General features: G+C 43.1%; 1 protein-coding gene across 6 annotated transcripts in view; it reads right to left on the bottom strand.

Moving 5' to 3' along the window:
- fat1a (FAT atypical cadherin 1a) overlaps positions 1–14,137 on the bottom strand; it is a 59,557-nt gene that overhangs the window by 28,905 nt on the left and 16,515 nt on the right. For 5 of the 6 annotated variants that reach the window (XR_015101748.1, XR_015101747.1, XM_086119251.1 and 2 more), the window contains exons 4-8: positions 7,945–8,006; positions 3,592–3,927; positions 2,891–3,107; positions 2,267–2,335; positions 1,497–1,636 (exon numbers count right to left, since the gene is read on the bottom strand). Coding sequence is in view for 4 of the 6 variants with exons in the window: in XM_086119251.1 (XP_085975377.1) it covers positions 1,497–1,636; positions 2,267–2,335; positions 2,891–3,107; positions 3,592–3,927; positions 7,945–8,006 (824 nt within the window). In the remaining 2 variants the exon portion in view is untranslated. The remainder of the gene's footprint in view (positions 1–1,496; positions 1,637–2,266; positions 2,336–2,890; positions 3,108–3,591; positions 3,928–7,944; positions 8,007–14,137) is intronic. The other variant, XM_086119254.1, reaches the window with a different exon arrangement.

The raw sequence follows: 14,137 nt of genomic DNA, 5'->3' as shown, positions 1-14,137 counted from the left end.
AAGAAAGTAGCGAGCAAAAAAAAGAAGCGGCGCACGAAATGAAAGGACGCGCTGCGGATGAGCGAGGGCGGCTCGGCTCTGCTTCAACAGAGCCAGCAGAAGAAGAAGAACAAGAAGCAGCAGCGGCGGCGCGATGATGAAAGGCCGCATTCATGGCCAGCGACAACAAACGGATTCTTTCGCAGCCGAGGACAAAGGGCTGCAAAGGCGGACCGTGGAAGACACCACGAAACTAGCATGTAGCGACAGTGCAAAATCTCGCGGACAAGGCGTGACCGTGAGAAGGGCAACTGAAGTAAAACGCAGACGCGTCGCTGCGAGCGACGAGATGCACATTTGCGTATTCATTGACATCAGGGAAAGTCGTACTCAAAGATCACATTTACTGTATTCTCCCCCCGCCCCCCCCCAAGTTTAAGGATTAAGAACAGCTACTTAGCTACGAGTACCGCTTATTTTTGCACTTACAAACTATCATATGTTCTTCAATTTCTTCATTTTAATGTCCGGTGCCACCAAATGTGTATCGAGGAATTAACTGACACAAAAGAAACAATGGAATGCCTAAAAGCATTGTTTGTAGCAATATTAGAGCTATCAAAAAAATTGAGAAGTGATTTTCGTCTCGATCGGCACTTAATTCAATTCTTATGAGTTGTTTTTGTACCTTCATTTGTTACTGGACATTTAAAATGAACAGGAAATGAAAGTTTAAAATGAACAGAAATTTTTGTCTATGGCTGCATATGCTAAATGCCATAATTTATGCCAAAACGCTGTTCAGCTTTTGGGATCTGCGTCACAAATTTTGTGAAAAAGGACAAACATACAACCGCAAAAAAAATAAAAAAAAATTAAAAAGTTATCACCACAGGCTGTCCTCAAAAGATTTTCACAATTTCTCCCCCTAATCTGTAAATTACTTTGTAATTAGCGGAAAAAGAAAAAAAAACAGCTAAGTGATGAGTTCAGTAATAAAAATGACAATCATTCAACAAAAACAAGGAACTTTTTTTTGTCATGTTTTATCATCAAAAACAAATGATAATTTATATGCTAATGCTGAAATGTTGCGCTAAATATGACCTTGACACAACTGAAGTCTTATGATCATGAAATTCCAACTGCGAGGATAGATTAATTCTATTCCCATTGTTCCTCAAATTTCAGGAAAAAAAAAATCTCTCTTTTTAATTGACGCTGTGTGCTAATTAGCGCAGTTAAAACATGTCAGTTTTCATTACCGCAAGTCTCGTTGTACAGAATTGATTTGCGTCATAATCAACAGACAACTGATTAACCACTGCCCTCACCCTACCTTCACTACTTGGCAGGCAAACTTTATTATCTCGGAACTAGACAAACCTAATTATCTACGCGCTAGGCAAATCTAATTACCCGAGATGGCTGAATATGACTGTTGATGGTCAAGTCACGTACAGATGCATAAATACAGATCTTGAATCCGTTTCCTCTCCCGTGCTAAGTTTCGTTACCTGCGTGCTAACCGTCCTGTTCCCGTCTGTGGCCTCCACCGTCAGGTTGTAGTTGGACTTCTGCTCGGCGTCCAGCGGCCTCGCCACAATAAGGGTTCCGCTGGCCTTGCCCACGTCGAAGCGGCTGTCGTAGTTTCCACCTGGACAAAGGACAAGCGGCGCCGGTCATGGCGTGAAACGGGGCAAACAAACATCTTGCGATGACTCTTGTGGATGTAAAAAATGAAAGTTGTGTCACACTGGAAGCAAAGATAATCAGGGGAGGTGGTGTTTAAACAACACGCATTGTGCCGTACTGATAATGGGTGTGGAAAAAAAGGGAGGGGGCTGATTGGGACATTCATTTATATGACAACCGTGTTTTTTTTTTTTTTTGTTTTAATTAAGAGACAAACAATTGCTGTTGCACTTTCCAAAGAAAAAGACTAAGGGAAACTCAGAAAAAGTTTCTGCCCCATCCAAATAAAAATGTCAAACTAACCAATTCATTTGTCGTGGTGCTGTGTGTCATTACAAAGTGACACTGCCCCCTATGGGCCTGGCATGCACATTACAGTGTTCTGTCCTGTTTTTGTTGTCATGTAAACGTGCCCAAGGTAAGACAACAGAATACACTCAACTCAATAGAAAAAGGGGATAAGGGCATACTGATAGCATGAAAATGAACACCAAAAGACAAATGACGCTTGAATGAAATCAAAGTGGTGGGCCAAGATGAGGTACGATACGAGACTGAGCATACAGTGTACACCGTGTTTGTCAGCAGCTACCTTCTGCTGTACAGTTGTGGTCGCAAGCCATCTGAAGGACGTAAAACATCTCAGTGTCCTCCATGCTGCCTTGAAAGCACAACAACGCACCGGGGAGGAAAGAAAGAATTCAAAGGATAGCGGTTGAAGAGAAGAAGAAAAGGTGTCAGGAAAGGTCAATCTTGTTTTAGAGGGAAGAAAATGGACTCCCTTAGTGTTGCCGTCAACAAAATCTACGAGTTATTTCGTGTATTTCAAAAGCAGATGCCACTCGAAGACTCATACGAGTTGGAGTGTGCAACTTTGACATAAACCTAAAATGCACAGAACCATGAAAGGTGCCTCGGATTTGACCTTCTTGAAACTTGTGATGTTCAGAGGTTCAAATGTTCAGTACTTTTCACATCACTTTCTGTCCTTGAACAAGGACCTGAGTGGCAAAATACAAAAAAAAAAAAAACGAATTCCCAGGACGCCCTCATCCATGCCTTTCTGTGACTCTTCCAGTCTCTCTGCTGCAACCTGCTGATGTCACTGACCACAAGAACGGACCAATAAATTTCACACAAAAGCTGGATATCTCTCTCTTTTTTTTTTTAAAAAAAAGAAAGTACGACACAAACGTCACTTGAGCGCGGCGGCTACCTGTGATCTCGAACCACACGGGAACGTCCGACGACTCGGTGGCCACGACGCCAACCATGTGCGCCACGGGGTCGCTCTCCATCACGGAGAAGGAGAAAGGCGACTCCTCGAAGACCAGCGGGGCGGCGTCCTCCGGTACCTCCGGCTTGGGGATCCACTCGATGTGGAGGCGACACGTCGACGACTTCTGAGGGCGCCCGTTGTCCACCGCTTTGATCTGTTCCCGTCGGGTAACGAGAGTGCATTAGCGTCATCGACGGACGCCGTTTTATTGCTTTAATACTTTTTTTTTTTTTTTAGTTATTGAAGCTAGACTGTTTCACTGCCTTCACATTTCGACAGTCGACAATTTTAAGATGTTTTTTTTTCCCCCGGTATGTTGATTTCTTCTTCAAGATAAACCGTCTTTTCGTACATTCGTACGGCAATGGAAAAATACCAATATTTGCACTGTCATGATGAGTGAGGACTACGCTCCCCCAGAGTAATATTGAAGTTAGAACAAATACTGCATGTGGACATCATAATGCAGTCTTGTATCTCATATGTATGGGCGACACACAGGTAGTGATCTACATATGGATTTTTAGTCTGATGCAAAGAGTCAAGCAGATTGGCAGCTCAGACAATCTTTCTTGTGCCGTAACTCCCTGAGAGACTCTCAAGGCGAGGGCGCCTGTCTGCAACTTTCAAAAACTCACCGTGAGGATGTCGTACTCCCCCGCCGTGGAGAACTTCTTGGATGAAACGGCTCCCGTCTTGGGTTCGATGAAAAACTTCCCGTGCTCATCGCCGTCCTCCACGCTGTACGAGATCTCGGCGTTGGCGCCGTGGTCGCGGTCGGAGGCCACCACCCGGTACACGGGGTCCCTCCGGGCGGCGGGCCGCTCCTTCTCGGGGGTACGTTCGCGCTCCGGAAGCTTGATCTTGTAGATCTTCTCCAGGAACAGAGGACGGTTGTCGTTCTCGTCCAGCACGCGCACGATGACACGCACCGTGGTGGATTTGGCTGGAACGCCGTGGTCAGTGATGGTGACCTGGGGAGGAGAAATAATCACAATATAAAACCATTTTGAATAACTGTAATGCTTTTGGAAGCCGTCATGTTAAAAAAACACAGATTTTTTTTTTCAAAGGTAATTGGACAACTTTGTGGGAAAACAGGGCTACTACTAGGAATGCTTCCCGGATGTATCCCCTTTTGGTAACTGCCTACTTCCTGGTAAATGTGGAAATATGGATGGGTGGTTTTGTTTTTGATATCTTGAGTTCTGGGATAGACTAACCCTGCCACCTTTGTGCTTCAATCGGGAAAAATAAATAAAATGTGAAACATTTTCTGATATTTCGCAAAAATTGGGATTGCACAGCGTAAGTAGCTGGCTACTTCCTGGTTGTATTAAGATGATATATAAACGCATGGTTTTGTTTTTTCTGGGATGGACTGTACCATTTATGCCATCATGACTTATTAACACAAATAACTTTAAAATTGTAACGATGTTTTGCCAAAATCAGTCATGTAATCCTTGTGGTTGCTGATTACTTCCTGGTTCTTGATGCCTGGGATAGACGGCTGAATATTGACGCTTGTGTGGACGCAAAACACGTAAATGTAAAAGTAATTTAACTCACAGCGAAATAGCATGGGGTTTCCCTCGCAAATAAATGTGTGAAATTCTCTAACGTCCGCCTCTTGGTCGCATGCTAACTTCCTGGTTCATCGAGCGGTGGTTGTATTTTGGCTCTGGGGGTATGTTACAATTGCCAAAGTGGTGAACATTCCGAATTTCGCACCAAGAACAGATGCAGCTTCATGTGTCATTAACGAGGCTTTTACTCGGGGAATGAAAAAAAAATTGTCTGAGGACAATTGAACGTAGTCACAGGACTGCTGGCAAGAGACGCCGCAAGGGCACAACAAATGCCGTCGCCGTAGAGAAGCATCTGCCAGCCACACACCATTTACTAGCGCCATTTCAATTAGCTTGCTAATGTAGTTGTTTGGGACATCCGCAGATGTCCGCCAAAATGCACCATCGATACAATCCCGATGTCTCTCTCGAGAGAGAAGGATTGGCCGACTAGTTCTATTAGCTGTTAGCACGTTCGGTGATAATGATGGGAATTAACCTGGGCTCGTGATATTGAAAACAAGATGTTAATTGAATATAATTGCGTTTTTAAAATGAGAATTGAATGACCCTTTGAAGCAGTAACACACTTTGATGACAATGTTCTAATTTCACAATTATGTTGAGTGAGGAGACCAGTTCATGAGTTTTACATTTGTTTGAGATTTTTTTTAAGGTTTCTTTCTTTTTCAAGTGTATTGCTTTTTGATTTTTTTTTTTAAAAGGAAGACTGTTTTGTCCTTTTTTGGTTTTACAAGTGGTGGGTCGACCGTTTTGTTGTTTGTAAAATGGTTTAAATTCTTACACTTCAATGGCGGTAACTCACATTTGACGGTGGCTAACTAACTTCTTTTAAGTAGACTGCACATTTTGCTAGTCACAGTGGTTAGGGTTTTTTTTTTCTCCATGCAACTTTTGGTCATACATATGAGGTCATTGCATCACGTAAGACTGTGTGTTTGCACAGACGTGAAGCACCCAGGTAGTGATCTACTTTGTGCTAAATGCATGCTGTGTAAACCCACTGTTCACAGCAGATGTTCAGCCCCCCCCTCTCCCCCCGCACCCTCCTTCTGTTGTTTCTTCTTTCCACTCTTCCCGGTCCAGGGACCTGATTCCTTAGCATGCCCCGACATGTCCTACTTTGCTTCACCCCCTCCCCCCAACCTCTCCCATCCAGACCAACGAGCTGGCCGATCTGCTCTCTGTCTTTTACACCCAGACATACGAATCTACCAACCCCCCCTTGCGCCACCAATCGCCTCTCTGGTCATAAAAGCGATAGAAGCCCCCCTACTACCGTCATAACCCGGGGCCAGAGTTACCCACGTGCTCATGCTTCTAAAGCGTCATGAAAGTGCAGTGTGAGAAAATGGCTTCCGGATTCCAACACACACACACACACACACACACACACACGCACACGCACACACACACACACACACACACCGGCGGGCACAAACACATGCCTTAGGTCGCCATGGTAGTACATGAACCTAAACACGTGTTCCTTTCATCTCTTTGAACTCTGCAATGCGGAATTCGACCCAAATTTGTCTGCAAAAGCAAGCCTTTAAAGTAGCACTAAACTTCGTAAGAGTGCAGTTCAGTTTTGTGAGCGCCTTTTTTCTGGGTATTTATACCCACTGATAGATAGACAGTTCCGGGAGGAGAACAACATCTACTTTTATTGTAAGATGGTGGATCCAAACAATGAAATTGGTTCTTTGAGAGTCTCTCATCAGTCCAGATAGGGACAGCATAAAACACAGATAACAGTGTTTTCAGCACAAAAACAACAGAACTTGCCAGTTAAAGTGGCAACGCAAGATGGCTGCTCTGTGGCTTACACCGTTGGGGCCTATGGATTGTCCATTGATATATTTGTCCACCATCTAGCCATCGTATGACCCTGGAACTGATTAGTTCCACTAAGACTCCACTGTAGATAAAATAGTTTGGTCACATCAGTGATTTTAAAGTGTATATTCACAGTTAGGAGTGACACACTGTATGAGTCTATTTACAGGTCTTGTGTCTAATCTACCACGTCTTATGCATTGTATTTGGCCTCTTGTACCCTTTTTTTCACACACTCCTTTTTAAAAAAATTTTTTTTGTATTGTCTGTGAAAATTGCTATTGAACTCCAATTTAGAGCTATAATTGAAAAATGTGACACAATCTGAGGATGACAAATAACGCAGCTCAGGCAGCAGATGTACGAGCAGCTGAACGCCGCTGCTCTCGACTGTAATTAAAAGCCCAACGAGAAGAAGTTGGAGGCGGGGGGGGCAATTAAAATGCCTCCATTAGCAACTGTGGTTTGTGCGGCGAGCAAAGATGGAGCGGCCGAGGTCAATTAAAAGCCTAGAGTGTAGAACATCGACTGCAGCTCTCTAGTGTAGGAGACAGAGTGGGGGGTTCGATTTGGGGGTTTGCAACCTACTACCACTGATACTGCTCCACCCAAAAACATATGATTATATGATATATGGCCCTGCAGCTCTACCCGAAGAAGACACCAACCTAAAATGAGGGAGAGACTCTTTGGTGTTCACCACATAATTATAAATGTTTACACTTTATAACTTGGACAAGAGTTAGCTAGCTAGCTAGCACCTCTCCAGAAATTGACAAAAGATATCTGCGCCCCAAATCAGTTTCACCTCGCATCTAATCTCACATGATTTTGGGTAGGCATGTCTATCATGAGCTGACTCACAAAAAGTCTCAAGGACCCACGGTGTAAAATAAAACAAACAGCGAGCCTGCCATGTTGGTTTGGAAGCAGCCTCACGATACTGTTTTCAAATCCACCCAATGAAGACAGTTTCACACAGCCATGTCCATCATGAGTTTAACGGGTAATTGCCGAAAAGGGACAGGAAATCTGATCTGCCATTTTGGTTTAAAGTGAACATTTTGGTCCAGAAGCGCACTCAAGATTTGGGGGGGGGGGGGGGGGGGGAGGATTCACAGTCAAAAGAATTCCAGCAATAAAAAAAGTTGGGATCTGTCATTTTTTTGAAGAAAGAGAATTTCTTTCAGCGACATGAAATTGAATAGCCATGTGAATGATGAGTTACCCCCCCCCCACCACACACACACGAAACGTCGCAAGAACCCATTTAAAAAAAAACAAGCAAAAAAAAAAGAGAATTAAACCAGTAACTGACATTTCTATTTGAAGCGCCAAGTTTGGATTAGTAACATTCAATTCAACATTGGTGATTTTTTTTTGAACCGATAGACAGTTTTACACAGCAAGAAGAAATTTATTCTTCTGAAAAGAAAGTCCAATGAACCTCCAAAAACATAAAGCCATGCATCTGTAGTGTCCTCTACAATTTGGGAGGGAAAATCAACCCCTTAAGACAGTTTCCCTGAGCAACATGAAACTTAATTGCCCATGCCTTACCTCAAGAATGTGCTCATCCTGCTGCTCCCTGTCCAGCTTCCTTGACGTAGTCATAACTAGGCCTGTAGGGAGAAGAAAAAAAATCATCATTACTACACTTCATTTCAAAATAATGTAAAATGCCACCCAAAATTCAAAATATGCACAGGTGTAGGAACGAAAAGATTTCTCGCTGTTAACTTTTGGCAGCTGGCAGACGGACACGTGTGAAATGTCGCAAAGACCCGCGGAGAGCCGCTCAAATAGCTCAGCTGGGTAACGTTTAATTCCCACGCAAGCTGAACAAACATGACACTAAAACCGTCTAAAACGGAGAAGGGACACAACAAAATTAGCAAGAGTCCTTTTGCGCTCTTAACATTAAAAATGTGCAGGCAAAACAATGCTGTTCTTTTAGTTTGAAAACATTTGACCCAAAAAGAGTCACTTTAGCACCACATTTGTTCGACAGATAGTTTCTCTTTTTGACTAGACCGTAATCCGCCAAAACATGTCCCATTCAAAATGGATTCTCTCCAAACCAGCTAGCGAATTTTGTCACCAATTAATGTCACCCGTTAACTAATTTACAGAGAGACATCCATCCATTATCCGAATCGCTTATCTTCACAAGGATCGCGGGCGTGTTGGGGCCTATCCCAGTTGTCTGCTTCAAGCAGCAGGCGGGGGTACACCCTGAACTGGTTGCCGGCTAATTGCAGGGCACACGTAGACAAACAACAACCATTCAGACAAAGCAAACAATTTATGACAAAACAAATATTTTTTGTCCATCGATTTATCACGGAACCCTAAAAGAAGATCTGTTTCATTTATTTGAATCTTAACACCCACGCATCTGAAAATAGCCTGCTAACAGACAGAAGAAGAAACATTGTGCATGGCTTCACAATCCAGATACTGCCTCATTCTTGTCAGAGCACTCGCTGATTGCAGGACGTGACTTCTCCGCCTTGTCTGTTGCCTTTTTAAGGCGTCTTTTGGCAAATGCTAAGTAAAACCAGCTAGTCTTAACCCATTCACAAACACGCAGACAACGGGGGAAGAAAATCTGGTAGAGCGGCGACGTTCTCAGCGGCATCTCGTGCTCGTCCTGCCAGGGTTAATTGCACCCGAGCACAGAGTAGACGAGCCAGCTCGGACCGCACCAAGAGCTGCCCCGTCGCCGCACCGCGACCCGATTAGCATCAAGCAAAGGATTTCCGAAACCCCAAAAGCCAGCGAGGAACGCGAGGCCCACAACTTACGGCTGCCCAGAAATAGTCGCAGGCTCAGCACTGCAATTAGGAAAACACAAGCCGGCCACCGAACCTACTTTTCCATTTTCAGACTTTCCTTTTTGGCTCTTTTTAATCTTAAACATAAGACGACTGATTTTCATTCAAAGGAAAGAAAAAAAAAACGCACCTAACAAATGTGCTTTATTTTTTTGTTAAATAATCTCCACTCTGACAACAGGAAGAAAAAATCTTTCTTGTACACTTAAGAAATTCAAGCCGGATGACACAAATAAAGTCTGCAGTTCGCTGTCCGATGTGAAACACAACTTTACGTTTTCAATTTCATACACGGTGAAAATTCTTGTTAAAAATTTGTTCCAAAATTTGACGATTGGCGATATCCATTTTACGCTAAAAAGAAAAAACATCACCAAAAGAAAAGAAAATGAATCAAATTTGCGAAGAGTAAAAGTAATAATGCAACACCACAAGAAAAGGTTATTTTGAGAGACAAATTGTGTCACTCAAAGCATTTGTTCCAAAATAGCCTATCAATGGCCTGAGCATGACACAGAGAAATACTGTGCTTGTGTTTCTTTAGCACTGTACATCTCGTCTTGGTTTTGTTGCACATGTTGACAGCAAAAGCAAAAAGCTCAGGATGCGCGGCCAAACCGAACATCTCGGACAATACTTTCATCTATTTAAAAAGCCCGAAAGTTTGATTCCGATCTGGCTTTATTGGACCTAAAATGAATACTTGCGAAATAGAACCGCTCCTTTCATGTAAAGGATACGCGGCTGATCCTGAAAACTGTAAAATGATCGGGTTGGCGAGCCAAAATAAGTCAGCGCTTCCGACACGCAGGCCGTCCTTTTGTCCCGACGCACACAAAGGCCGTGGCGAGGCGTGGGCCAAGGAAAGCTGACGGTAATTATAACCGTGATAGTTGGGCTGAAGGGGGGGGGGGGGGGGGCAAAAGGCAAGCAGTGGTGGAATTCTGTAGTTCCGTGAAACATGGTTAAGAAATTTGACAAAATGGAGACCTGCGAGGAACTTAAGAAGATCTTTTTTTAGGGGTACAGACGGGACGTCCGCTTTTAACATTAAGTGTGGCCGAAGAAAAATCAAAATGTTAAGAGGAAAACACACTAAAAATAATCGACAGTCTCCTATTTTTTGTCCGAAGGAAAAAAATAATCATCATGACCATGATGTATTGGTATAAGAGGGGGAAGGAAAAAAACTCGACATGTAAAAGTCACCAAAAAGTTGACACATTCAATTCATTTCCAACTGTTCGCTCCGCGGGCAGTGTGATCATAGTTTGACCTGTGGACAATAGCAAGGAAGTTGTTGGAGTTATCTTTTCCCTATCTCGTTTCCCGTGATAATGGATGCGTGGCTGTTGAAAAGCTAACAATGAGAAGCATCCCCTATCTGCCGCTATCCTGACGCTTAAACGATATGACTCTCAACTACAGATCCTCCCAAATGCAGGGTAGAAACGCAAAAAAATCAATTTAAACCAATACCAGGTATCGGTATCGGGTCAATACCAGCCTTATTTAAATGTAACCGGGACTCATGGAGGCGACCGATACCAGCCACAGATAAAAGTTTAAAAGTTAAAAACAATAAGGTAAAAAAAAAAATCTGACATCGAGTTAGTCCTCCTCAGCAGTAGTTGGCGCTATCCTGCGGGAGATTTGACAGATCACTGAGTCAGAAAGCAACTTTGTGCCCAATAAAATTTTATATATCAAAATTACAAGAGGTATTGGTACTTGGTATTGGCTGAGTATGAAAGAGTGAATACTTGGAATCGAACACCCCTATTTATTATTATTATTATTGTTGTTGTTTTTGTTGTGCCTGTGGTATTGTCAAATTGACTGTCTATGTCGCTACAATGTTTGTGTTCACATATCTGATAGTTGCTTATTAAAAGAGTTAACTTCTACAACGTCAATGCTCGTGTCATTAGCACATCAATGGCCCGAGTGATAGCATTAAGCTAGCAGAATCGTGAGTTATGTGCTTTGGTTAAATACACAACATGACATTTCCTTTGTTGTTCGCTTCGTTCAACGCGTGGTGGCAACAGGAAGCCGAGGTACCGCTGTTTTGAGCCGTGTAATTTCTAAATAACACAAAGTAAATGTGCAGTACACTTTCAACCCAACCCAACCCTCTGGAGGTTCTGAGGAATCCCTGCCCTAATTGATCTAAAATGGGTGCCACGGTGAAGAGTGATAAGATTGTCATCCGGCCTTGGCAACAGTGTGTTTCCCGTGTTTGGCTTGGTTACCACCGCCAAGCAAACAGGCCATTTACGGCCGCGCTGTTCAAAGTCCAACGACGTCCTGCCACCGCCAACGTTTCAGACGCCGCGCGTCATCAAATGTGGGCGATGTTTAATAAGTGCGTTGACAAATTCTCTATGAAGAGAAAATAAAAGCAGACGTCAAGTGGGACGCCTTGACTGAAGCATACATGAGTCAAGTATGCATGTGGGGAAATCAAATGAATGCTTGTCCGCCCATCACAACACAAATTAGAACAGCCTCGCACATACATTTTAAACCACGGGCAGAGTTGGCAACAGAGTGCCCAGCAACCTGCAAAACAAAAAGAAAACTGGCCAAACCCCATTTTGCAATGTTGATTTTACAATGTAGAGCCACCTTTTATCCAAGTTTTTCCGAGACACACACCACGCCCTTGACGTACCCCTACCCCCAGCACCACTCATATGTAACCGTTCAAAGCAAATGACATTTGAATGCAAAAAATAATAATAATAAAATATTGACACACTGCCTGCTGAGCGACATTGTTTTTATGTTGTAGGACTGCTTTTCCCCTTTAAAAATCGTGACAAAGTTGGCGCAGCCCCATCGTCGCAATGCCTGTTATAAGGCCGTTCTAGTGTAGTGCTTTTTGTTCTTTACACTGGCTCTCCCAGTTTAAAGTTTTGCCACTGGTCTATAAATCACAGATTGATTTGGGTCCCGAAAGCATTAAATAAATGCCGATTTAATATTAACCCAGTAGGGCTTTAGGTGCTGCAGACCACCGGAAATTTTTGCCGTCTCGAGTTCAAAGCAAACAGGGTGAAGCAGCATTTAGCGGTTATGCCGCGCTCAAATTGAATAAGCTGCCAACAGAAGTGAAGTCACCCCAAAATGTCAATGTTTTTAAGCCCAGCTACTTCCACTCCAGCTACTCCTGCCTCTTTTCAAGTCGCATCTGAAGTGAGCTGTTCTGTCCTTTGCTGGTCAGAGACGGTACCATAAAGGAGACCCGGGCCTTCTTAAAAGCGGCGAGTGCGGAGCAGCCACCACCACTACCACCACCCAAGGCGTCGAGAAAAGCCTTGGCGGCTTTGAAGCCTTACGGCCGTAGTGGATGAAGGAGCGCGACTAGCTTGTTAGCTCGGAAACACACGCCGAAGGGGCACATGCACGCACACAAAACATAGGCTTTGGCTTTCATTTATTTTCCCACCCTTTGGTTGACAAGCTTTGCATGAACGCCAAGACTGGGGGCCCTGGACGCAGATTTAGAACGTGTCATTATGGGAAAAAAAAAAGGCCTCGCATGCGGTAAATTTAAACATTTTCAGAAACTGGCAATATGCGGTTGTCGTGTCACATTGACGCATCGAGCATATATATATATATATATATATATATATATGTGTGTATATATAGTCCTTGCACTTCCTTTTTCACGGTAAATCCTCGAAAAGATTCACCTTTAAAGACCAAAACATTGATGTGTCATAAATCTGATTTTTTTTAAGATAGTACGGTAATACATATGAATTTATTGTGATTGTTAATAAAATAAAGACAAAAAATAAAGAAATAGGAAGAGCACCCTGAAAAAAATTTAATCGCAATATTGAGTAGGGAGGTTGAGGGGCTAAAATCACAATTTGATTTTTTTTTTTGAATGATTCTTCACGGAAAAATATGTTTCCAGCTAAATTTCGCAGTGGTTAACAACTTTTTACACTTTTATGACAAATGACGTTTGCTTCCAGTTTACTTCTGGACGAAATGAATTCAATGGGCATGACTTCTTCCTATGGGGGCGCAAACACTTTTTTTCCCCCCTCCTCTATTCGCCAACCTGACACATTTAATCAGCCACCAAAGACGGGCAAATTAAAGTGAGCGTGCTCTTGCATTAATTACTTCCTCCGTCTAGTTGGGAATTCCCAAGCACGATTTATGCCAGGCCCGTTTGGGGAGAAGGAGGTGCGCTACTAATGCTCTACCATCCTTATTTGGTCAGAAAGTGCACGTTTGGCAGTTGTAACAAAAATAACTCTGCAGCTTGTGTTGACGCGACTACCTTTTGGGAGGGAGAGTGGGGGAAGACCACCCACACAAGATCACAAACATGCAAGTGACGACGCAGTGTAGAGGGTACGGGGCGGGTTCGTAAGAAGCCGATGTAATATTAACGGTCACGCCATTTGCAAAGCGCCGCATGAGAAAAGGCACTTTTGGAGCGGAGAGAGGAGCCCTCCGGCACGGCCCGGTATAAGAAAAAACTAAATTGCTTTTTCATTTTCATAAATGAATAGATGCGAGGTATTCGCACAGGCACGTTGATTTGACGACAAGTGTAATATGTGTGAACGTATAATGTGAATTGTGACCCAGCTACAGCAAAAGAAAAAAAAAAGACTTTAAATTCTGAAACGATATGTATTTAAGAAAAGGAGAGGTGCAGTGATTAATCGATAACTAAACGATTAGCAAATTAATCACAAATATTTTTGCTCATCTATTATTCATTTAAGATAAGATAAGAAAACCTTTATTAGTCTCGCAATGGAGAAATTCCCGATTCACAGCAGCAATTTAAAAGTGACCAAACCCACAGAATGGCAGTCTCTCAGTAGTACAAAGTAAACGTTCTGAGATTTCTGTCGTCCTCCATGAAAGCAAACTCA

This window comes from Hippocampus guttulatus, chromosome 9, assembly GCF_054856545.1.
Source record: "Hippocampus guttulatus isolate MCC_2025c chromosome 9, RoL_Hgut_1.0, whole genome shotgun sequence".
Classification (NCBI taxonomy): Eukaryota; Metazoa; Chordata; class Actinopteri; order Syngnathiformes; family Syngnathidae; genus Hippocampus; species Hippocampus guttulatus.
This window is presented reverse-complemented; position numbering and strand designations above follow the sequence as displayed.